The sequence below is a fragment of the Eschrichtius robustus genome, chromosome 6 (genome assembly GCF_028021215.1).
Source record: "Eschrichtius robustus isolate mEscRob2 chromosome 6, mEscRob2.pri, whole genome shotgun sequence".
Classification (NCBI taxonomy): domain Eukaryota; kingdom Metazoa; phylum Chordata; class Mammalia; order Artiodactyla; family Eschrichtiidae; genus Eschrichtius; species Eschrichtius robustus.
In genome coordinates, this window is record NC_090829.1 from 90591997 (window position 1) to 90618757 (window position 26761).

The following is a 26761-nucleotide window of genomic DNA, read 5'->3' on the forward strand; positions in this document are numbered from 1 at the left end:
TTGTGCCCCTCACTCCAGACACAGTGAGCTACCTATTGAATGTCTGCGTAGCTTCACATTTTTCCTTTTTTCAACTGAACACTCTACCTAAAATGCCAATCCTGATTCTGTTCACCCAACAAGTGTAAGATCATCTTTCAAGGCACTGGTCAAGTGCCATCGCTTCTTTGAAATCTTTCCTAACCCACCTCCCTCCTTGGAACCCAGACTTCTCTCACAGGACCTGTAACACCTTCATACACGAATGGAGGCTTTAAAAGTCCATCAGTGTGGCGGAAACTGTGCATCGTTTCCCTTAGTCTCCAAGCACCTTCTCTCTAATCCCTCCAGTTAGAGAGACTGAAAAACTAGAAACTATACTTAGATTCTGGATGTAAGAAATATTGTTTTGTTTTGCTGCTACTAGGCAGGACATGGGATGTGAGTGCGCAGAGGCAATGGCCAGCCTCAGCATTCCTGTACTTGGAAACCGCCCTCATGTGGAGCTGGAGGCAGTTGCAGCAGTGGCATCAGGAGACTGCTGCCCTCTGTTCTGAAGCTTCATGGTGTGAGGCTGAATTCAGCTGTCCTGTGGTAGGCCCCTGACTCGAGCCCTACTATCCCTTCCATGGATTTTGTCAATATCCACTTCCCTGCATCATATTACTTGGTGTCTGACGTAGTATGCAGAATGGTTTCTGTTTCCTACATTGAAACCTGATACACTCTGCCTCTATTAAACTGTAACCCCTTGAAGGCAGAAACATGATATTTGTATTTTTATATTCTTGGAACCTACCATGGAGCTGGCTCTCACCAAATGAATGACTGATTCACTGCATGAGCCAATGATGGCTCCAAATTATACATCACTCTAAACATAAATTTCACCCCGACACTCCAACTTCTCTTTAATGCTCTCCTTCCTCATCTGGCCAACACTGTCTCTTCCTGTGCTTTCGTCTAACAACTCTAGTTATGATATTCTGTATACACACAGGTCTTGCCCCTTCCTCTCTCTGTTTGTTCCAATGGCTCCTGCAAGTGTCTTCCTCTCTACTGACATTTACCACTTCTGGCAAGAAAAGACTTATAAATCACAGTTCATAACAAATAATCTTCTGCTGATGCCCAGTGATGGAAAGAAAGTATGCTTCTGGTGCTTTCTGGCATTATGCTTTGTCTTTATTTCTATTGGTTAAGAACAGTTTTGGCTACAACTAAAAGAAAATCCAATTATAATTACTTAAACCAATAAAGATAAAGTTTTGTTTCATAATGAAAACTCTGGAGGTGAGTGACTTCTGGCTTTGGTTTAGTAATTCAAGAATGTTTGGGACTGCTTCATGCAGTTCTCTTGACTTTCCCTCACGGATGCAAATGACACCTCACAATCCTGTAATTGCACCTGTGTTTAAAGCAGAAACAAGAAAGAAGGGAGGTAGAACCAGCCCCGACTGTGCCTTTTATCTAGTGGTTTTCTAGAAACCACTCAACACATTTCTGCTTTTATCTTATTCAAGAGGACTGAGTCAGATGGCCACCTTTGCTGCAGGGGAGTATAGAAAAGCAAGTTTTCAGCTTTGATAGTAGAAAGAGGAAAGTTGGGAAAATGGCTAGTGGGTTAGCCAACCCAGAGTGAATACCATATTTTCTAACTCATTTAATACCATCACTATTCTTCTTTGAGCAAGTTCTGGGCCTCATATTTTCCACCGTCTCATGCTTATCACAGTGCTGAATATTTGGGAATATAAAGATGGTCAGTTATGTGGGTAACAGAATTTCTATAATGAAAGCCCCACCATTGTCTAACCTGGAGTAGATTGGAAGAGATGAAAGCACACTGACAAGGTTCACACAAAAGCCAGAAAATGAGCAATAATGGCGTGAGGTGCTTTCAGGGACATTTCATTATTATCGATTGAGGGTTATTGGCCTCTTTCAACATTATCACCTTAATAACATTTGTTTTCTGTGTTTATTATCTCAGGACGACCTCACTTCTTGTCGTTCTTAGGAGATGGCACACCATTGTGCCTGGTTGGAAGGTACAAGTGTCCGTTTTTTATGTTTATAAACTTTGTTTTGAGTTTAAACATGTTTGTGTAGAGTAATGAAATGTTGGTTCAGACAAAGTTAGTTAAGCGAAAGGGGGAAGGTGGAGTTTTTGAAAAATTTGAGCCGCCATTTGTGACTAGTACGTGAATGTTGCAAAGCTGAAATGTTTGGTTAGGAAGAGTTGAAGAGTCTCGTATCCCAAACTGACTGTTCTTAACATCAGGATCAACCATAAGATGAACAGATGATGCTCTCATTTTAAATTTCTCCTCCCTGTTATTCCCCTAGTATTTTTATCATGAAATAAAATGTTAAAATGAATGCTGAGGCAGGGCTGAGGGGGGTGGCTGAGACAGGCAATCCCAAAAGTATACCTTAAAGAGGAAACAAATTGCCTTTATGACAGCAGAGTGGCAAAGCAGAGTTGAAATGGGGAAAAAGGCTTTTGGTGGATTGTGCACAGTGATCTCAGGGCTCTTTTTCAGCACCATCTAATAGATCGTCCCCCCTGCCCCTGTTTGGGACTGCCCACGTACTGTAGGAGAGCTCTGCAAAGATTATTAGACGGAGTGCTTCTGTGATAATCACACCCTTCCCTCTGGTAGAAATTAGGTATTACAGCCCATTACTAATTATAGGCTAGTGGCTCTGGTGCCCTCCCCAAAGTAAATTTCTTTGAGGTAGCAGCTGGAAATTGGGGGTAATAAAATAAATCCAGAAGAGGCTCGTCAAGCTTTTCTTACCCATAAAATGAAAATAAAATATCATACTTTCATTGAAGTTCTATGAAAGGAAAAATTGGAAAGATAGCTCACGTTGCTTAGTAAAGAGAATTTTGCTATTAAAACACCATCATAACCACTGTTAAAACAAAAATGCAATCAGGAAAATTCCTTGAAATGTTTGTGTTTACTTCCGGTTTTCAAATGAGAGCACCATGTGGGCTTGGGTTGCCATTCAAATTCTCTCTTCCTCTGTTGAGTGTTACAAATGTAGTAACAGATAAACTTCTTTCTTTGGAAGTAGAATGAGTACCCCAAAACTGACATTGTTTTTCTTTTTTTGTGAGCCTCATTGCTTGTGTAATGCCTGGAAATCACAAACACATCTTGTCCAACTTCTTTATCCCACAGATGCTTGTTTCTGATTTTAAAACTCTCATATAAAACATCCGCTGAGTACTATTGAACTACCTTATTTGCAAGTCATAGTGCCTTAGAATGAATGAGTTTGAACACTTAGAGGTCAGCTAGGTCTACTAATTTGTCATCCCAGCCAGCACCTTTCCATAACACATCCTTGACAGATCTTGTTTCAGCTCAGGTTTTGGTGACCCAGTGCTTTGTATCCCCTTTCGGACAGCTGGCATACACAGCCCTTCCTTATATTTATCCCCCGTCCCCCTCTTTCCACCTTCCACTTGACCAGTTCTGTCTTTTGGAACAATACAGAATGTCTATTCTTTGAGTCGCGCCAGCACATCAAACAATTGAATGGCAGCTGACAGGTGAAAAAGGTTCTCACGGAACACAAGCTGCACATTCTGTTCTGATTGCCTTTAGTTCTTCCTTCCTTTCCTCTCTGGCTGACCGCTTTTCCTCTTTCTTTCCTTCAACTGGAGAAAACACAACCCCAGGGACACGGGTAAGTGCTGGGGTGAGAACACAAAGGGCCTTGACCTCTGCTGTGTAACAACCGCGAAAGGGAAACTATCCATTTTCCTTCCCTACCACCCCCGCTCCCTTACCAACCTCGCCACCCAGATTCTTCCCATTCTGTGTGTTTATGTGTGTATGTGTGTGTGCGATCATTTCTGATCGAATTCTAGCCCCAGCCCTGGGCTCCATTTTCCAGTTGGGGAATGATAGAAACGAGTGTTTAGTAAGGTTACCTAAACCTCAAATTCGGGAAGAGGAGCCTAGCCCAGACGCCTTATCACCAGGTGGATCCAAGATCAGCACCAGACTTAACTTGCCAGACACTCGGGCCCACAGTGCAGGGTGAGCTTCGCGCTCCGGCCACCAGGGGGAGCGCGTGCTCGCCGAGCCAGGTGTCCGCGCAAGGGCGTGGGCGTGGGCGTGGAGACGGGCGAAAGGCTGCTGGGCCCGGCGTCTGGGTCTCCGAGGGCCGCGCGGGTCGCGTTCCAGGCCATGGGCGACAAGTATGCCGCTCTGCGGCGGGCCCAGCTGCATCTGGACTTCATCCACGCCAACTCGTGAGTGCCCTGGCGTAGCCGGAACGGGGGAGCCTGTCCACACAATGGAGGCGTTTGTCCATCTCCTCATTCTACCATCCTGGCCTATCGCTAATGATTTCTCTCCCTAACACACTGACATTTTAAAGATTAAAGTTGCCCTCCAAAGAGTAATTTGTATTTATCGATTCCAGCCGCTGTTGCATCCTGAGTCTTTCTGAAAGTGTAACCTCTATGAGGATAGGAATCTCACATTTTAGTTATTACTAGGGCACTGTTTCTCCTCTGTCAGGCCAGTGGCCCGTTTGGCTACTCTTTAGGTGTTATATCGAATATTCAGATTGCAGAGGTTTTCTTGTCCATCTGTTATTTCCAACACAGCAAAGCGTAGCAGTGAGTGCTGTGTAATTCACAGTGGTATGTTGATTTTTTGGAACCTTTTAGTAATTTGTATTTACTAAAAGTACCGATTGATACAAAGGATGCAGCAGATTTGAAACCACAGAAATGGAAATGTAAAGAAACCTGGCCTTGCTGCTTGGGAAAAACAGTGTAATTTTTACAGACAACAGAATAAAACAAACAGGCAATATTCAGCAGATATTTAGTTTTATCTTGTTATCATGGAGAATGATTTCAAGCTGGAAAGGATGGTACAAGTAGTTAAAAGTTAACTGAGGTAGAAGACAAATGAAGAAATAGCAGTTTTGAGCGAGTTGAAAAATTATAAGCTGAGTGCTGGAAAGACTGTGAATTTTATCTTAGAAAAGTTCCTCAGCCTCAGTTTTGCATAGTTTCTGTAGCTATTGCTCCCCAGCTGCCTCCTCCCCCAAACCACCTCCCCCAAACCACCTCCCCCAAACCACCCCATTATCAGTTGGTGGTCTGGTAACTTAATAACAGAAGTGACAGCAGCGTGAAGCCACAGCAACAAAATCGGATACAAATTGGCATAGTCTCAGCTCCCAGAGATAAAATTCTTATCTGAGACTGGCCTCAGTAAAAACAGGAGTGATTTTTTATTCCTCCTTTGCTTCACCCCCACATCCAATCCATCATCAAGTCCTCTTCATGCTGTCTCTGTGTCTCAAATTCATCCATTTCTCCCCATCTCTACTGCCATCTCCCCTCTGGATTTCTCATAGCCTCTAAATTAGGTTCTCTGCTTCCCCTTCTTGCTCCCCTATGATCCGTTTTCCTAAAAACTGCCAGAGTGAGCTTTTAAAAACTGAAACCAGATGTGTCACTCTTCTTTTTTTTTTCTTTTTAATATTATTTATTTATTTATTTATATTTTTGGCTGCGTTGGGTCTTTGTTGCTGCGTGCGGGCTTTCTCTAGTTGGGGTGAGCTGGGGCTACTCTTCGTTGTGGTGTGCAGGCTTCTCACTGCGGTGACTTCTCTGGTTGTAGAGCATGGGCTCTAGGCACGCGGGCTTCAGTAGTTGTGGCATGTGGGCTCAGCAGTTGTGGCTCATGGACTTAGTTGCTCCGCGGCATTTGGGATCTTCCCGGACCAGGGCTCGAACCCATGTCCCCTGCGTTGGCAGGCGGATTCTTAACCACTGAGTCACCAGCGAAGCCCCAAGGTGTGTCACTTTTCTTAAAACATGACAGTGGTTTCCAGTTGCATGGGGACCAAGTATGAGCTCCTAACCATGGAGTAGGAAGTACTGCACGACCTGGCCATCCCATATCTCGATGTGATCTCCCCGTTTTACCATACCCAGAGCGGACTGGCCTGCTTGGCTCTTTTCTGCTTCAAGGTCTTTGCACCTCCTGTTCTTGCTGGAGCATTTTTCACTCCAGTTCTGCAAGGGACTGAGCTCTCATCTTGCAGGGTTCAGCTCATGTCTTCTGTGAAGAAAGGCTCTCCCTTCCTCACCAGTTACTCTTCCCCATCCCTCTTTCTTAGTAGCATTTAATCATAATCTGTGTTACCATCTTTATGTGTTTGTTTACTTGTGTATTTTTCATATCCCCCACTAACTTGAGCTCCCAAAGTGTAAAGAACATGTCTGCCCACATTGGCACATAGCAGGCAGTCAGTAAAAATCTCGAGTGAAATAGTACAGAAGCTTATATGGCATTTTTGGCGGGGGCATCAGAATGATCGCAATTACTTTCCTGAAGGATTGTTTAGAAAGGCTTGTGGTTTGAAGTGCTGCTTTTGTAAAGCATGTCACCGACACTTTTCTTTTGCTCTGTTTTAGATTTTTAAGTACTAACTTTCTTTTGAGTGAAGGACACCTTTTTGCAACAATTGCATTTAGTAGGTTTTTGCTTTTTTTCACGAACAGTGAATATTTATTAAAAGGCAACTATTTTATAAGAGCAGCTAAGCTCAGAAATCAGAGACATCTGATGTCTGCCATTAAAGGAGTTAGTTCTACTGTAGGGTATAATTAAGAGTCAAATGAATGGTGTGCTAAGCAATTAGGATAGTGGTTCACAAACTTGTCTCTTCATTAGAATCATAGTAGGTTTATTCTGATGACAAATTTGAAAGCTGAGTGGAGTAAAGAGACCCCTCATCAGCATGTGTTTATAGTTTAAAATTCCAAAAATAGATATATGTATTTTTTTTTTTTTAATAAATTTTTAGCTAACATATCATCCTGTGGCCTGAGGTATTTGGAGTCACTGAGACATTGCAGATTATCCTTCCTCCTGTACAAATGAGCAGATGTTTTTTGATAAATGGGTCTCTCTTGCTTCTGCTACCTGTTTACTAAATATAAAAAGAAAATTGCCTACTGAATCTTACCTTAATGCTGCGATAAGGTTGCTGATTGAAATATCCACAACAACAAATGAAAAGCAAGTGTGGGACCCTGAAGGTGGCTTGATATCACCCCAGAGGAACATTCAGCCTTCAAAGTATAAATAAGGATGGCTATCTAGTGTGTTCTGTTGCCCAGGACCTGGCAAGAGGGATACAGGGGATAGTGACCGCTGGTAATCTGTGAGATTATTTAAGGATCAGGGCTGTCCAAGGTGAAAAGATTCCACAGAAAAGTGTAGGTTAGTGGTGCAAACAGGGTCACCTGCCAGTGCCTGTGTCTGCAGATGGAGTCTTAAGGTCTTTCAGTGAGCCTGGATTTTGATCAAGGTTTTTCAGAAGTAATTTGGCCTTAAATAATAGAGTTTTAATGAAACATTCTTTGAAAAAACTTGAGTAAATGCTTATAAAGCAATTTTAAAATGTCAAAATTTGCTTTGAGTACAGTCAGGTCCTTGAAGTCTTTGTTTTATTAGGAGTAGACAGGATATTTTGGCAATAGTGTTCTTAGCCCTGGCTTTGTCATGTACTTCAGAATCTTGACCATGCTGAGAAAGTAGTTTCTATAGAATAACTCCATAATTGATTATCGGCCTAGAACTGGAGAACATTGTCTGAACGTGTCTTGAACCTTTTACATTGATTACAGAGTTGGTTTAACTTTGGTTTTCCCTCTATTTCTTCATCAGCACCACTCACAGTTTCCTTTTCGGAGCACTGGCTGAATTGCTGGACAATGCAAGGTAAGGCTTATGTGTAAACAAAGGTTATTCAAAGGGACAAAGGAATTTTATGACATTAATAAAGTCTAGTCATATTAAGAGATGAAAATACGTTGTAATTTCCCCACTTGGAATGCTTTGTGACTTGATTTCCTATAAAATCAAGGTATTATAGGAAAAAGAACAGATGAAAGGAGGAATTATTCATCTTTATTCAGTTTGTATTTATGATCATACTTGAAGTGCAGGTAAATTGGACATCTGTTTTTGTGTTTATAACCATGTAATAGCAGATATTCATTTGGATTTTATTTGAGTTATGTATCAATGTATACTATGTATTGAGAATTTAGATTTGGGTTTGGGCATTTACTGAAGTCTGCATCAAAGTGAATTGCATAGTTAAGGAGAAAAGAGCTAAGTGTTGTTGATCCCCTGCTGTGTATCAGATCCTGTTCTAAGCTCTTCATGTACAGGTATTAACTCATTATTCTTGACAACAACACTTTGACCTGGAAATCATTATCTGAATTCCCCAGATGTAGAAATTGATGCACAGAGAGGTTAGATGACCTATTCAAGGAGATACAGTTAATATTTGGCAGAGCTAGAATTCAAATTCAGGCTGTCTGGCTACAGAACTCCCTTGCCCCATTTTACTGTCTCTGACAAAGGTATTGATGTTTAAGGAAATCTCTTGAACAATTTAAGGCCTGCTCAATAGTGGGTTTGTGAAGGAGTCAGTTTTTCAGCTCACTGAATATGGCATTTGATTGTTTTATATTTGTATTTGCCTGTAACAGAAGATTTTGTCACCTTTTCTGCAGAAAGCAAAGTCCACCCAGGGAGTAGTATGCGGTTGTTAGATAAGGGATCTCAGTGGGGAGATCTAAATGCCCTGCCACTGATTGATGACTGTATTACAACGTTTTGCATTTTCCCCTCATTTCTGGCCTTTGAAGGGAGGTGACTGAGTGTGACCACAGGGTGTAGTCATTTAACCAGCCATCTGGAACTTCCTGCACAGCCATGCTCAATGCTAAGTAAAAAGCACCTAGCTCCTCTTTATATGAAACTCTGCAGGACTAATGGAATCACAGTCATCACAAAAAGGGAGGGAAGAGGAGAAAAAGAAATTTGCTTGGTCAGAAGAGCTGTGAATGCAACTTAGGTGGAGCTAACAGAGATGGGGCCACTACACATGAATGTTCATGGTTAGTCTCCGCAGGAATTCAGGGTTTCTACTGTTTGCTTCTGCTCAAAGCTCTGAAGCAAGGCTCCTCCTGTATCCATTAGTCCCCTGTCCTACTCAGTGTCCATTTCCAGCAATTTGACATCTGTAACTGTAAAAGAACACATTTGTCTATTTTGCCTACTGTCTTTTCTCCTATAAAGTTGTTTCACTCATTCATTTCAACAAAGGAGGGCAAGTAAAATCAGAATGTAGAAGAAATAGAACAGTGGGAACGCTTTATGGAATCGAGAGGGTGATTAGCAAAGAAAGATTGACTGCAGACTCAGGGGAGTGAGAGAAATGTGATCAATCAAGCAATTCTTCAAGCAGCATTTGTAAACTGGCAGCCCCTGACCCAAGTCCAGCCTGTCTCATGTTTATTTGACTCATACTGAAAGTTTGCACAATATTTATAAAGAATAAAAAAGAAAAGAAGGAATTGTTTGTAAAGTTTGAGAAACATGATGTGCCACATAAAAGAATCTGGATCCCAAGCTTTTTTTTTTTTTTTTTTTTAAAGATTAGACGTATCAACCTTGAGGCTGCCTTCCTCAATGGGATCAGGTGTGTGGCAGGTGCACTCTTTGGACCAGCCTGTGTTTTCAGCTTTGCCATTCCCAATGTTCCCCATGGCCAGCCTGAACTCTTCGGCTCCTCTGTCTTCAGGGGACACTGAAGTTTGTCACCACTGCTTAGATGCTAGTAATTGACAGCAAATGAAGCTGTTTAACAGACTTACGCAAGATGCTCGGTTGGTCTTACAGAGGTCTTCATAAAGTCCCTGTGTTACTCTAAGACATTATTTTATATCATTGTATTTAAGATTGTGATGATTTCCTGTAATTGTCAAAATTAGAACTGGAAGGTATTAAAAGAATGTTGTGGAAAGACGAGGAAAAAATGTGACGGGATAGGAAGGAATTGTTAGGGGACTCTTCCTGATACAACAGATGTTCAGAGAGAAAGTACCTGGGCTCAAGTACAAAGCTTATTATGAAATGTCTTAATATGCTGTAAAGGTGAATGACTGTTCTTTGTCTCATCCCATGGAATTTTTTTATGAAGAAACTGTTTCTATGAAAAAAACCTTTCAGTACAGTGGCGTTTATTGAGCAATTATTGTATACATGGTACTTTGTATAACGTGTAATTATACAATGGAGATAATGATACCTATGTGTCATGGGTCTGTGGTAAGGATTAGAAGGGAAGGTTTAAGATTTATTTGTCACATGGATAATGCCCAAGAAATGACAGTGGTAACCCCAGAATTTCTGTAGAGGAGGCACTTAGAAGCAGCAGTTGGCTAGAGGAAGGAGCTAAGGGGCCAACTTTGTAGAACAAGTGCATTGTACCTACTCCAATTTATCTGGGGTAGTTTTGGGTCGGGACTGATGGAAATTTTGGGAGACACTCAGATTTTCCTATCAGAGTCCCACTGGTTGTTATTATTCTGAGCCTCCTTCTAGACTCTTCCTTCCCTCAACATACCCACTTCCTCGTCAGCTAAGCCCTCATTGTCTTTCTCCTTTCTCTCACAGCCTTCATGTGGAAACCAGGATCTTCTGGCTCTTTCTCCTTTCCTTTTAAAGTTTCTATTTTAAAAAGTAATTTAAGAAAATACATAAATAATATCTGTGAATTGTAGAAAACTAAGAAAATAAGAAAAAAAGAAAAGGCACCAGTAACCTCATCATTTGTGTGTGTGGGGGGGTGTCCAGCATACTTCTCTGTGCAAGACCAAATATTAAATATTTTCACCTTTGTAGGCCATGTGTTCTCTGTTGAAACTACCCAACTCTACCATTGTAGTGTGAAGGCAGACTAGAGGCAATAGGTAAATGACAATATGGAAATAAACGGTCATGGTTGTGTTCCAGTAACTTTATTCACAAAAACAGTTGGTGGGCCCATAGACCATAGATTGTCAACGTCTGACCTAGAGAAAACCACTGTTAACATTTGATTTCTTTCCTTACAGATATGCACATGAATATCATATATGTTCTTTAAAAATGTGATTATATGGTACACAGTACTTAGTAATTTTCTTCTTCTTTTTGCACTAAAATATATCATGAAAGTCTTCATATGACTTCCGGATTATTCTCCAACCATTTTTTTTTAATGTTCATATCCATTTTCTTGAGCTTCTTGTGTAACTACCACTAAATTCCATCTCTTCTTTTAAATTTCTGAGTTTCAGGCTTTGTGACATTCTCCAATTACGAGTGATCACAGGTCTTAGTCTACAAATGCAGGGTGAAACATTTTAGTAAGTGTTTTTAAAGCAATTTAAGCGGATTTCTCCATTGTTTGCTATCTGACAGTAGATCATATGTCACATGAGCAATTCAGATTAATGTAATTTTTAAAAACACAATTTCATACTGAAGCAATATTTTTATATTGTTTTCAGAGATGCGGGGGCTGCAAGACTTGATGTGTTTTCAGGTGAGCAGATGTGCTTTCTTCTTTTTTCTTCTAATGGAAAAGCCTGTAGTTATTTTGATTTTCTTTTATTTCATGAAAATCAAACCACATTCTATAGATTTTTAATGTAATCTAAGTGCTTTGTGAGTTCAGTGACCCCGTGGGGAGCCAGGTTGAGAACAATACACTCTTTGAGTGAAATTGTTCACTTGTTAGAGGACTCATTTACAAAATTAGATCTTCCAGGGTTTTGTGAAAGCATCAGAGTGATTTGGAGCAGTCAGTTTGTCTGCCATGAGAAAACAGTTTTATTTTAAAATGCATATTAACTTAATGGTTATTCATAATTAAGTATACATCATTCCCAACATAGCACAGTTTTAAAGTGTGTAAGTGAATGTGCAGTATGAATGTTTGAAGCCTATGGAATTCAAACCAAGCATGTTTTCTTTACTGACTTCATTTCCAGTCACCAAGTATTTATTGCACTTATTAGTTCATTTCACTGAATATGATGCAGAGGAAGTTAGGTTTTGTGATCCAGTCCTGTAGTTAACACTACCTGGAGAAACGCCTATGGTGTTAAAACTGATCCCCAACCCAGATTCTATCAGCTCTCCTGTAAATATTGGCTGTCGGTCACAGGCCAGAGAATGTGGTCCATGATATAAAGTCTTATCATTATTTAAAAAGCAAATCGGTTTAATTCAGTTTTCTAAGTGTTTTAAGATTTTGTGCTAGGTGGGTGCTTCTGGTTCACGAGGAAGAGAGACATGGACATCTTGAGAGATTTGAAGAAACATAATAAATGACACTCTTCTTCCCTTTCTACTCCCAGGTTCTGAGAAGTTTGAGAAATCAAATAAGAAAGTCAGTCTTCATTGCTGATAAATGCTAGGTTGGAGTGTGGAGCTTAGTGTGGGAGAGTATCAGGCACTTGCCCACCTAGTGGAGTCACGCTCTCTGCAGGCAGCTCGCTCTCAGAGGGAACAGGAGAGATCTGAACAGAACCTTCTTAAGTTACTTTTCCCCAAATTACCAGTCAGATGAGTGAGCTCACTGCTTCAGGGAAAAAATGGTCAAGGTACAGAGAAGGGCCCCTTTACTACTGCTGATTGCACTCCATTCTGCATAGAAGGAAATGCCAGTAGTGGAGAAAAGGTGGTCTTTCCATATATATCCAATTATGTAAGAGTAAAAGAGAATAAGCATCTCTTGCCTAGGAGAGACTCAAAGCATGGTGGGAACACAGAGAAAGAACACCCCATATTAAAGAGCCAGGGCTTGAAATATGGATGTGATTTTTGTCAGGCAGTGTAGGAAGAAAAGAATATTCCTGTCTGAGGAATTATTGTGAAAAAAAGAATGGAGGTAGACTAGTTCAGAGACTCATTCATTTATTCAATAACAATTTACTGGGTATCTATTATGAATGAGCCAAGCAATTTTTCTAGGTGCTGGGGATAGAGCAATGAGTAAAGTGTTTGGTTAAGCCTGTGCTCTCATGGAACATGCATTCTAATGAGGAAAGATAGACAATAAAGTAGTGAACAAATAAATAATATACCAGGTCATGATAAGTGCTAAAAAGAAAAAAAACAAAAACATAGTGGGATAAGAGAACAGAGAGTAATGGGAAAGATGTACTATTTTTCACATGGTGCTCATGGAAAGTTGCTCTAAATAGGTGTTACACCAGCAAAGACCTAAATGGCATGAGGCAGTGAGCCATGTATATATTTGGAGAAAAAGCATCCAGGAGACAATGACGGGGCTTGGTTGACTAGAGCTAAGTGTTAGAGCCAAATGGATGAGCACCTTGAATACCATACTAAGATTTTTTGTTTGTTTGTTTTTCTGTAGCCAGTGGACCATTAAAGAGTTTTGAGCAATGTCAGTTGGCAAATTATTCAATAGAAATGTGCTCTTTTCTTTTTAAAGCAAGATACTCTAGCGAGAGCATACAGGATGGTTTGTAGATGGTCTGTAGAAGTGTGAAAGAAGGACAGCAGGGAAGTGGGGCTATGGATGATCTACACAAGATTTCATGAGGATTTGAACGAAGGCAGTGGTCCTAGCAGTGGAGGAAGGAGAAAAGATTCGAGCTGAATTTCATTCAGAGCACACATATTATTGAAGGGTCGAAGGGTTGAGAAGAATTATCTGGAATCACAGAAAGTACAACAAATGTGATCAGAATTCACACAATATGTTCTTTAGGGTTTGTGCAAGACATCAGGGCATGGCAGTATTCACTTCACCCCGCTTTAGCACTTGGCATTGTCACAAAAAATGAAAAAGAATCTTTGCAATTTGATTTGAAAGGGGCACTTCTTTCTTTATTTAGGTAATATGTGTTATTGCAGCAAACCACAATATGGCTATCAACTTTTTATTGCAGCAAACCACAATATGGCTATCAACCTAGCAAACTGATTTTTCTTCAAAAAATAAAAAAATAAATAAACTAGGGCCAGGGCTTATGCACCAATAGATAGAATTGGTATGGGGGTACATAATTAATCTAAGCATTGGACTAGATTTTAAAGTTATTTACTGAGGCATGTGAATTACTTTCCAGTCTTAAGTTTTCTTCAAGTAACTTGAGGGCTATAAAATTCAAACTGAATATGTTTAGCCACGGATGTTTTATCTTTCTATGTGTATTATTCTAGTAAACATGGATATGCATTCAGTACATGTTTTTAGTGCTTACAAAGTGGCAGGCACTGGGCTAAGTGCTGGGTACACACAGTGCCTGCTTTTGAGGAATTGGCATCCTAGTAAAGGGATCTGTGGAAAATATGGTGTGCAGCTTCACTTTTATGGGTAGAAGGCCTTTGAGCTTTCATCATATCTCTGAGGCAACCGAATTCCAAAAAGTGGAAGAACCACTAGTCTGAAAGAGAAATAGATGCATGAACAGGTATTTGAATATACTTTGAAAAGTGGGAAACACAGATTAGAAAGAAAACATTCATTATGGGCACCTGATGATGTGGAAGGATTAGGAAGGCTTCCCAGAAGAAATCATGTATGAACTAGAGACCTAAAGGGAAAATAGGCCTTAACCTGGAGAATCAAGGATGGAAAGGACGAAGGAGAAGAATGTATAGTCGCTTGAATCTGGAGAGAACGTAGGACACCTTGATGGTGTTGCAGAAATGTTTGAGATGTTCAAGATTAGTCCCAGGTGATTATTTGTGTGGAAGTGGAAGAGTGCAGTATGGGCAGGGGAGGGGATGACAAGAGATGAGCTTGGAGGGGTTCTTCAGAGAAACAGAACCAATAGTAGATAAATAGATATCTATCCCTGCCCCTTCCTCTCTCTCTCTCTCTCTCTCTGTCAGTCTCTCTCATTCTATCTATGGATATACATATAGTAGAGAGGGAGGAAGAGGAAGAGGGGGGATTATTTTAAGGGGCTGGCTCCCATGATTGTGCGGGCTGGCAGGTATGGAATCTGTAGGGCAGCTGGCAGGTTGGAAATCCAGGTCAGAATTGACGTTGCAGTCTTGAGTTCTAAATCTTCAGGCAGGCCAGCAGCCTGGAAACTCAAGCAGGGTTTCTGTGTTGCAGTCTTGAGGCAGAAAATTGCTGTTTCTTTGGGAAACCTCAGTCTTTGCCTTTACGGCCTGCAACTGATTGGATGAGGCTGACCCACATTATAGAGGGTATCTGCTTTACTTACAGTTAGCTGATTATAAATGTTAATTGTATCCACAAGTACTTTCATAGCAACATCGAGTTGACCAAACAATTGGACACCATAGCTTAGCCAAGTTGACACATAAAATTAACCACCACAGAGAGGTTGGAGGGTCAGGTGACAAAAGGCAAGCTAGATTTGTTAACTGGTCGGGTTGCATCCTGTGGGCAGTGGGAAGGCATGCAAGGGTTATAAGCAGGAGAGGAGTGAACTGCATGACTGGCTGCAGACTCTCAGCGTGCTCTGATTTGTGGGAGCAAGAGGTGGGGTAGCTGCTACTGGAATCCAGAAGAGAGGTGATGGTTTCCTGAACTAAGTGTCATGGGGATGGAGAAAGTGGTCAGATTTGAGAGATGTGAGGAGGTGGAATGGAGAAGACATGTCTACATGGGGCGAGGAGGTGGAGAACTTGATCTTGAGGCTTTGACTTGGGCAGCTGAAGCCTAATGGCGGAGAGATGCCATTGATTGAGGAGGACACACCGGAAGGAGGAGGCAGTCTGCTTGGGGAGAAAGTGCTGTGGTTTGTTTCGGACATGCATGCTCAATGGTTAGTAGAAATCGATCTGAAATACATAGTTTTAAGGAATTGAAACAAACAAGGCCAAGCCTCTGAGTGGGTACTTGGGGAATATTAAATTTTGAGGCTGTGATTGTCTGCAGGCCTTCATGGGAATGTATAGAAAAATTAAGCACTCTATTAAGACTCTTGGGAATTTTGAGCCTTTCCCACCTATTCACCAAAGAAATGCCCTGCTTTCTTACGTGAGAACTATATACCAAGAGCCGCAAAATCAACTGTTGTAACTTCACAGGCTTGTGTTAGGTGGTTCCCAGTTCTGATAAACCTTAGGATAATAGGGAGGAGTTTTTACTCCTCAACTGCATCCAAGACCAATCAATTTAGAATATATCCCAGTGATTCAAATGTGCAGCCAAGGTTGAGAACTATCACATTGTGCAAAGAACTCAGCAAGAGTTGAACAGTGGAGAAGTGTCAGCCTTAGTGAGGGGACGGCTGAACAGAGCAAATACCTAAAGCGGGGAGGAATATTCTGACACAGAAGTTGAGGTAAGCAGACCAGAGGACCAGGGAGAAGAGCTGGGGAAATGAGATGGTAGGGAAGATACAAAGGGTTTGTAAACAGGAGGTGAATTAGAGAGAGGAGGGGGGATTACAAGTGGACATGTGAGCATAAAATTATGAACCCAGAAAACTTGGGTATGATTTTGAGATATATATTTATAGATTATTTTGAACATTTAAAAAATGTAGATTAGAGGTGACCATTGAACCCAGAGTTGACTTAACTGATGTGCTAGAAATGAATCTGTAAGGATGGAGTTAGGAAATCCATGGCTGCCTGGGGATGGGGCCGGGGGTGACAGGGCGTGGGAGGGGCAGAAGGCAGAGACTACAAGGGGCACGAGGAAACACCTGGGGTGATGGTCATGTTCACTCTCCTGATTGTGGCGATGGTTCCACAGGTATTTGCATATGTCAAAATGTGTCACATTGTACACTTTAAACGTGTAGCTTTTTTGTGTGTAAGCTATTTCTCAATAAAGTTGTTATGTTACCAAAAAAAAGAGAGAGGTGTGCTAGAATTCACGTATCCAAATGTTGAAATTACTTCAAGAGCCAGATTACAAACTGTGTATTAAAATTACTCTCATTATTTTTAGTTACACCTTCAAAATTTTTTAAACAAGAGATTATATTATGTCATTTAATGATATCTCTTAATCATCAAAATTGACTCCAAATAACTTAGCTATTTTCAAAAATCAAATGCATTTTCAAGAGGCAAATATTTGCTGCCACTAAGAAGCATGCATGAATGGCTCTTATGGGAATTAGCTACTTGGAAGAGAGCCTGATGAATTTAATAAGAATGACCTGGATTGACTTTAGAATTAGTGCTTTGGTGGAAGGGCATCAGGATTGATCAATTTGATAGAGGGATCCTGGGGCCACATCACTGGCTACCTTTATTCCCTCCCCCAGGGAGAAAATACCTGAAGTTTAAAGGACCAGTCAGATTCCAGAACAGGGCATGTCATGCTGTATATATAATTTATTAATATGTACATGTTTTATGTTAATTTAAAGCCTTTTTGTTGCATGATTGTTTTCCCCCTGCAGTTTCTCATGAAACTGTAGCCAAGATGCCTTTCTGAGCTTTATCCTTGTGCCGTAACTCTGTCACTCAGTGGCTGCATTTGAGGAGGACAGATAATTATGTGAGCAGCATGACTCTCTGATGAGCAAATTAAGCCCACTATTTATTAGTAATAACTGCTTTCTCTTACAGTGGATAATGAAGAACTGCAGGGTGGATTCATGTTGTGCTTCCTGGATGATGGATGTGGTATGAGCCCTGGTAAGTTAATTATCTAGATTCCTACCTGGCTGTTAGAACAAACAGCCTGAAAACCTATAAAATAAATAAAAATAAATTGAGCTATATATATAAAAACAGGTATTGAGCTATTAGGGAAAATAAACCCCAGACTTAACATATTGTTGAGCTTTTTAGGTTTAAATATTCCAGCTGACAGAGTAAATTCATTGTAACCATCTAAAGCAAGACCAAAAGTGAATGTAAATCAATATTGCCAGAAAAAATGACAGGCACAAGGCACAGATTTCTTGTAAGGAACAGCATCTGGGAATGAATGGAAAACAAGCACAGTCTGTGAGATTGTCTTTAGCACACCCTTCAGGTACTGCTTGCAAGAGACCCGAGGCAGTTTCTAGTGTCTTTAGGCTATTTTAAATTTTTTGTTTAACCTTGAGGTAGAGGTCACCTCTCCTTGTTTTTAGCAGTTTGTGTTTTTTCCCTGCACATTCAAAGGTTTAGTTGCTTCTTGAATGTTCTCATCATAGTGAAAACATCTACAATGCATTGCATGATTATCTTTGTATCTTCAAGGCTAGCAAAAGGCAGCACAGAGTAGGTACATAATATTGTTTGCTGTGGAATTGAGATGTTATTCCTTCAGATAAAGGATTTGCATGAATTGGGATACCTTATCCCTGAATTCTTATAACACTTGTGTATGTCCCTCAAGCTAGGCTTTTTGACCACCAGATTTAACAAACAGTGAGGGAGTTCAAATAATATGGTAGTGTTCTGGTCAGTTCCACACCAGAGGAAAGAATGATCATCGGTGCTGATAGAAGCTAAGAATAAAAAATAAAGCAATTATCTTCTTTTGAGTCTCCAAAGACCCCCTTGGTCTGAATGGTAAAAGACTATGTGTGACATATTCTAAAGCAATTCCTTAAAAAAAGAAGTAACTCCTTTATATGGGTCCACAAACAAAATAATCAAAACACAGGCAAGTGACAAATATTCAGATCTTCAGAAGAAACTCACTTCAGTTGACATATACAGTTGTATTTTAAAAAGGCCCAGTAGTGTTGAGAGCAATTCTTTATTAATGTTGGAACTCAGGTGATAAGTTGGAAGAGTTTTTCTGATGACTGAAAATAGAATCCGTCTGTTGTCCAAGCTGAGCTCGATCAATCTTGACCCTTAGAAGATGACTACGGTGATTTCCAAACTCTTTTCACTTGCAGTCTTGCCCCATTACAGTGCATTCCCCACATAGCAATCCTGAGTGCATTTTTTTCTTTTAATAGATCATATTGATGCCCCTGCTTAAAACCCTTAGTGGTTTTCCATTACTTTAGAATAAAATTCATATTCCTCAGCAACACTTTCAATTTCTTGCATTATTTGGCCTCTGTCCACCTCTTTGACCTTTTCTCGTACCTCGCGCTTCCTTGCTTATAGCACTCCAGCCACACCTGGCTGGCCTTTCATCATTTAAATCTCATCTCAGATGACACCTTATGAAGGAGGCCTTCCCTGAGCATTCTGTCTGCAGGCTACATTCTTGTTAATTCCCTGTAGCATTACCCTGGTTTTATTTCCTTTACTTAGTGCTCTCCAAAAGGATCTTGTTTGCCTACTTCTTTCTCCTACCATGACATAAAGTTTTTGAGGACAGGGGTCATGCCTGTCCTATTCAGTGTTCTGTCCCTGTGCTCAGAACTCTGGCCACCATACATGGGAGTCTGTATGGTGTGTGATAAAAACCATGGGATTTGGTCTTCTGCAACTTCTGTGGGTACCATTTATCAATGTGACCTTGGGAAAGTTACATAAACTCCTAAAACTTAAATTTCCTCATCTGTAATGTGTAGATAATAATAATAATAATAGTATCTTCCTTGTAGGCTTGTTATAAATATTAAGTAGCTGGTGCAAATAAAGTATATGATATAGTACCTGGCACATACTAAATAATAAGCAGTAGCTAATATTATCATTATGGATACCCTTGTCTAATAGCCAACCCTTAATGAGAACATGTGATAAAATGTCCAGTTAGCTTCAGACAAGCAGAGTGTCTTTACACACCTCATGCCACATGCCACTGAACTATAGCATGTCTGCCCCCAGACTGACACAGGGTCCTCAGGGCAATTCTGGAGCATGTATTCAGGTAGCCCAATTGGGAGACCCATTTCTATCTTTTCCTATTTCCCTGGGAGCATTCCTGTTTCTTGGAGGTATGTATATTCTGAAGTTCAGAGGATTCTTCTCTAGAATTCCAGGATGCCCTGGAGAGATCAGGAGAATAATTCTCAAAGTCTGAAATAAGTAGCCCTTCCCAGTTAGTAGCAGACCAAAAGCTATTCTGCCCTTCTCAGTCTCACATGGGACTGGATAAGTGCCAAAAGCATAGAAAATTACTAGTGGTACAAATAATTATAGCACCTTTAATTTATTAGCATTTATTAAATGGCATATATTGTCTTTAAGGTTAACACATCATCTCATTTAATTCATTTCGTTTATCTTCATCAACAAATCTGTGATATAAGTGTTAGTAGTTCCCTTTTAGGGACAAGACACATTTTTTAAAATTAATTAATTAATTTTTGGCTGTGTTGGGTCTTCGTCGCTGAGCGTGGGCTTTCTCCAGTTGCGGCAAGTGGGGGCTACTCTTCCTTGCGGTGCGCGGGCTTCTCGTTGCGGTGGCTTCTCTTGTTGCAGAGCATGGGCTCTAGGCGCATGGGCTTCAGTAGTTGTGGCACGTGGGCTCAGTAGTTGTGGCTCGCAGGCTCTAGAGCACAGGCTCAGTAGTTGTGGCGCACGGGCTTAGTTGCTCCGTGGCATGTGGGATCTTCCCGGACCAAGGCTCGAACCCGTGTCCCTTGCATTGGCAGGCAGATTCTTAACCACCGTACTACCAGGGAAGCCCAGGGACAAGGAAATTAAGGCTCTACTTCCCCAGGGTCACGTGGCTAGGTCTGTCCGACCTCCTTCAGTATATTGCCGTTATGATCCTGGTCAGAGATTATGGGGCCTGACAAGGATCCTTGTCTTTGGGCTGACCCAAGAAGTATGGATTTGTCCTAATATATGTGTGACATCCTGACAACTGGACCTCTGGCTGGTGTGAATGACTCGTAAGTCCTAACCACTTACATGTCTTTGTCAATTATAGAGCAAGCTTCAGATATCATTTACTTTGGAACATCCAAGAAACAGTTATCAACTTCGAAGTTTATTGGGCAATATGGCAATGGTCTTAAAAGGTGAGAATTTTTTTCCTTAATGCATATATTATTGATTTTGATTATTGGGAATAATATTTGGTTAAAGGAAATCTTAGAAACAAGTATAAACTTGAGAGTCCTATCTTGTTTTAGAATTTCCACTACCCATAACTGACTTGAACCTTTACAATGTTTTAAAATTTAATTAAAATTTAAAATTAAAATTTAAAATTTAATTCTTAAATAGTTGATGAATCTTTTTTTCAGAGATGGCTGAAGTAGCACCCCTGTAGCTTAAAGCTTCATCACATCTCTATGTCGTATTGTTTCTCAAAGCGTATCTTAGTGTAGGTGTTATATGTGTCCACAGCTTATGTTACTGGTCTGCCTCAAAGAAAAGTGAGGACATGAGGCTACGATCACCTGTGTAGCGCCTGCCAGGGACAGATGATTGTTCTTTGCTGGAGCCATGGACAGCACCTTATCTCAAGCCAGAATGTGGGCCTGGATTGGTTCAAATTCTGCTCTGCTTTGAGAAAAAAAAAAAAACATACTTATACACTCTTGGTGATGAGTCAGCAAAACAGTGGAGTTATTTCTATGAAAAGAACAACCTGGTAGAGTACACGATATCATGCTCGCCTGTTCCTTCTTTCTAGTGTTTGAGATGTAAACTGTTATGTTCTTGATTTTTAATATAGTGGATCCATGAGGATTGGAAAAGACTTTATTCTTTTCACAAAGAAGGAAGAAATGATGACCTGTGTGTTTTTTTCTCAGACATTTTGTGAAAGAGAAGGTCTAAGTGAGGTAAGGGTTGAGAATTTTCCTTCGGTTCCCATGGTAATGGAATTGTTTTCATTTACCGTTTCAGGAGGTAAAGTCTACCATGGGTTCTTTCTGATTATGCTTTAGAAATTTAAGAGTATATTTGGGAAATGGAGAGAGGGTAGCTGGCCATTCTGGGGTCATTGGAGACCTGTCCTATTGATCCTTCCTTGAGTAGGTTTGTAACTCCTAGACAGTTTTCAGAACTTTATTTTTATTATCCATGTACACAAATTTTCCAGAATAAGAGGCTCCCTTTGGCACAATGAGCTTTTTGGAAGAAGCTTGCAAAACATTTCCACCACTTGTCTGTAAATTAGAGTATCATTTTTAAAATAAATAGAATATTGGATTCAAAAGACTTGGAAAACAACATCTAAAGAAATTGAATGCAAAACAGACTAAAAACTGTAACTCTGTTGACCATAATTTCAATTCCATTTGCTGACCCAGAGACATTTTATTAATTTGCAGTGTCTGAGTTTAGTATTATGAACATCAGTTATAATTCAATATAGCAAATACATGTTGAGGAACTGCTGTCTGCCTAGTACTGGGTAGACCCTGTGGAAGGTAGAAAACAAGTGGGACCACCCGACCATCAGTATTTTCAGTCTTATCACCAAATAAGGCAGACACGTATGAACTGGATAAATTAAAAAACGGGTGTTTAAAAAGCATGCTGTTCAATGAGTATGTGTTCCTGCTGTTACTCAATTGTCAAAAGCAGTGATATGGACGGAGAGATGAGAGAACCTTGAGTGGCCAATGAGGGTTTTATGGGGAGAGGACAACGTGTAACTGGAAAGGTTGATATGTGGTGAGAAATGGCATGTGGCAAGTCTCAGACCTGAGATGACTGTGGGGTTTGGAGGGACAGTGTGGAGATGGGGGACTGTCCAGCAGGAGCCCAGCATGCCCACTGGAAGCAGTGGAGTGGGGCTGGTTAACAGGAATAGTCTGGAAGCAATAGGGAGTAGCTGAGTGGGATTCTAACATGAGGAAAAGCAATACTTTAAGCATTTATATTGTACTTTTTGTATGTAAAGGGCATGGGGAATTGGGCCAAAGCTGAGGTTATAGTTTTCCTAAAATGGGCCATTTCCTTTTATTTTTTTTAAACTAAAGCCTGCAGCCCCTTTCCATTTCCACTTCTACAGAGGCAATCTCTTTCAACAGTATTAGCTGATTCTTTTGCTATTTTCCTGTAAATCTCTATATAACATGCTAGTATTGCTACTTCTTGATTTGATTTAGGCATTATCTATTCTATTAACCTCCCACTGTAAAAGAGGAGGATTTATCTGTTTCTTTTTCTTTGCTCCCATCACACATACATACCCTTCCAATTCTCCACCCTCAATATGGCTCAGTTGTCACCTTGGTTGTGCCAATATTCACTATGTACATTAGAGACTATATAGACACTACATACCATTATACCATGTCATAAACTATTATTTTTCTCTCTCCGGCAAAACTTTTAATTAATAATTACTAATTGCCTGCTTAGTGTTCTGTATGCTTATCGCTATCACTGAATATTTGCTTGGTCTCATATGTCTTTTATCACTGTGTTAACCCCAGTCTCAACCTGTTATTTTGATGGTTCCACCGTCTTGAAGAACTCTACTCTGGAATCTTCTTATGTGCTGCACCTCACATTCCTGCTTTCCGTGGCTGGTATTCAGCTGCCATCCTGGGGTATGCCCCTGCCATCTCTCTGGCAATTCTCTTTACTTCTCTTCTGTGTCAGGTCTTTCCTAGTGTGTTCCCTCTTCTTGGCGTAACATATCCTCCATTAGCTTTCTCAGCAAGAGAGCATGAGGGGTAAAATATTTTGAGACTTCACATGCATGAAAATGTTTTTATCCCACCCAAACACTTAATGATAGTTTGGCTTGATGTTTTTTTTAGAATTAGTTTTCTTTCAGGATTTTGAAGGCATTGCTCCATGATCTTATAATTTCTAGTGTTGAGAAGTCTGAAGCCATTTAAATTCCTGAGTTTTCTAGGTGACCCATTCTTCTCCCCTTCCCCTCTATTTTTGGGAGGGCTTTTCCCCTCTGTTCTGATTTCAGTGTTTTGCCTTTGGGTGGGTCTATTTGTACCCATCGTGCTGGGTGCTTGTTGAACATTTTCAGTCTGGAAATTCATGTCCTTTAATTCTGGGATATTTTCCTGTAATATTTCATGATTTTCTTCCATCCATATTATCTTTTCTCTCCTTTTACAACACCTGTTCTTAGCTCTTGGATGTCTAGAGACAGTTCTTTAGTTTTCTTACCCTTTCTCTCCTGTTTTCTGTCCTTTATATTTTTGTTTTGTTTTCTGGGAGATTTTCTTACATTTATCTTCCAACCCTTAAAAAGAAAAATTTTTCTGTAATCATATTCTTTACTTCTAAGGAGTCTTTTTAGTCTCTCAATATTCCTTTTTAAAGATATGTAGTTCTTGTTTCATGGATACAGTATTCCTTCTTAGAGCTCTGAAGATATTAACTATGATTGATTTTTTTCCCCTGAAATTTTCATCTTCCTCTTATGGTTTTTGTTACCACTGAGTTGCTTTGTTTGTGCTTGTTTATTTGGTCTCTGTCTGTCACATTAGAGGCTTTTCTTAGATGACTGTTAATCCTGAATACTTTAAAGATTAGTTCAGTAAAGTGCCAATTGAAAGCTCTGAGAGTGTGGGTGGGGCTTGACAGCTATGCAGGTCATGATAATGGGATCTAACTGGGATGTTTTATTGGAAAATCCTCAATATAATTTGCCTTATGTCTTTCCTTCTGCGCTGGTCAGATATCTCAAAGAAGACTCCTACAGGCTTCTGCCTGAAGGTCTAGCTGACAGCCTCCTGGGAGCCAAATGAGAGAAGAGATCTGGGGTTCTCAGCATCCAATATGTATACTTTTATTTAATCCCTCTAATCTAAGTAAGGTCCCCTGCCAACTGAGCCTGATATATTCTCTAATCCAGACGTGCTTTGTTCCACTCTTTCCAGTTAATAAACATCAGTCCCTGTGGAGGTCGGGGAGGAGCTATTGCCAGGTGGGGATCTGGATGCTACTTCTAGCTCTCTTCTCCTTTTACCCTACCTCCAGAGTTAATTCATGCCATCAATTGCTGAGCCTTTTAGCAGACTCTGAATTGTAAATCAGGCTAGTGCTTCTCCTGCCTGGCACGGGCTTTGGATTGGTTACTTGGATATGCTGTCATACTTCTTGGATATGCTGTCATATTTGGATACGCTTTTCAAATTCTAAAATGCTGATACTGTTGTCCCCTCTGCCATTCTACCCATAATTCCATAGGGGGCTGAGTTAGATTCCATCTGTTCCCACATTCTACAGTGGAACATTTTAGAATAAAACTCCAAGTATACATATTTGTCATGTGTCTCTTCCTTATAAAACTGGAATACCTGGGAAAAATAAACATTTAACTTAGTGTTTTATAATTTGGCTGGATGGTAAATGAACTGAATTAGGATCAGACAAAAGAATGATGGTTTTTCTTTGTGTATTTCATAGTAAATTGCTGTGTGTTTTTTTAACAGGTTGTGGTTCCAATACCTTCATGGTTAACAAGAACTAGAGAATCTGTCACAGATGATCCTCAGAAATTCTCAACGGAATTGTCTATAATTTATAAGTATTCTCCATTTAAAACCAAAGCTGAATTGATGCAGCAGTTTGATGTGATCTATGGGAAATGTGGTAAGATCATCACAACCCTGAAATTTTGATGTGAAAGTATTTGTTTTCAGTGTCTTATGAAAGACTATAAATATGATTTCATATTTTCTTCTATTTATAGTATCACATGGAGTCTCATATGGGGCAGTTATTCATTTTATTTATATAAGTTTTGTCTCAGAGAATCCAAATGGGAATAATTCTTAAGTCCCTGACATTGGGAGAAAGGTTTGTACTTGTGTGATCTTGGTGAAACTGGATAAGAAGAGGATGATACTGGCTATTACCGCAAGGAATCACAGTCTCTGCACCAGATGCTTTACTGCAGCATCCAAGATTAGATGATGCCAGGGTTTATAAGAGAGTTAGCAATTTATAAAATAATGAATCCAGGTTTCTGTGCCAGTCTTTCTCCAGACTTCTACCACTTTTCATATCTGGAAGCAAAAAGATTCCTACTCTAGAGAAAACTATTTGCATTCTGCTTTTTGTAATGTTTATATGCAAAATTCTGTTATGTTTATATTAAAATTCTATTTTATGTTATGCTTATAGCAAAATTCTGAGAATTTTTTTTGTGACTTGGCCTGTGTTACCTTCAAAATTTCTTCTCTAACCTGTGGCATTTTGTTTAAAAGTGATGTTTTATGTCATCCTTTTCCCTTTCTCACAGCGGAAAAATAGTGGCAATTAAATAAATATTCATTTCATTAACGTATGTGGCATACTTTATGGACAGTTAATGTAATCTCTTAGTTGCCTTCTAATTGTGAAATACTCATATAAATGAAAGATGTACTGTTTCCTGAATACTTTTCTAAATGCTTTATAAAAATTAACTCATTTAATCCTCTAAACAACTCTGTTTTAGGTACCTCATGAGCTCCATCATATAGATTAGAAAACTTGGGTTCAGAGAGGTTAGGAAACTTACCTGAGGTCATTGTGCTAGTAAATGGTTGATCCAGGATGTAGACCCAAGTATTTAGGCTCCCAAGTCCAAGTCCAAATTCTTAGTCACTCTGCTGTTCTTCCTTCTGTTTTAGTATTACCAAAAAAACTGTAATTGGTTGTTCTTAAAATTTCTCTGACAATGGTGTTTGTCTTTATATTACAATCAACTTCATAAAGAATTTGGATTTTTTTGTTTACTGTGCTTTAGAGCAGGGGTCAGCAAACTCTAGCGCCTGCAGGTCATATTGGCCCCATAGCTGTTTTTGTTAATAAATTTTTATTGGAAATAGCCACATCATTCACTTGTGTATTCCCTATGGCAGCTTTCATGCTACAGCTGTGGAGTTGAGTTGTGAGTAGATGTGAGAGGCCTGCAAAGCCTGAAGTATTTATTATCTGGCCCTTTACAGAAAAAGTTTACCAACACCTGTTTCAGAGTCTAAAAGCAGTACTTCATATTTATACAAATGTTGAAAATTCATCTTTGTTCTTATGCGCATTGATTTCAGTTCTGCCAGTGAGAGCTTTGCCTATAATACAAATTTGGTTCAGGCTTCTAACAGTTTTTGTAATGCAAATTATGAAAAGAGTTC

At 40.0% G+C, this 26761-nt stretch overlaps 1 protein-coding gene across 1 annotated transcript in view; it reads left to right on the forward strand.

The window, feature by feature from the left end:
- The first annotated feature begins 477 nt into the window (after nucleotides 1–477).
- The window catches only part of MORC1 (MORC family CW-type zinc finger 1), a 190483-nt gene continuing 164199 nt past the window's right edge, over nucleotides 478–26761 (forward strand). Inside the window, 10 exon segments of the mRNA XM_068545672.1 lie at nucleotides 478–573; nucleotides 2092–2179; nucleotides 3509–3684; nucleotides 4035–4255; nucleotides 7704–7757; nucleotides 11390–11424; nucleotides 17427–17495; nucleotides 20638–20728; nucleotides 21391–21499; nucleotides 25076–25235. Of these exon segments, the coding sequence (XP_068401773.1) occupies nucleotides 478–573; nucleotides 2092–2179; nucleotides 3509–3684; nucleotides 4035–4255; nucleotides 7704–7757; nucleotides 11390–11424; nucleotides 17427–17495; nucleotides 20638–20728; nucleotides 21391–21499; nucleotides 25076–25235 (1099 nt within the window).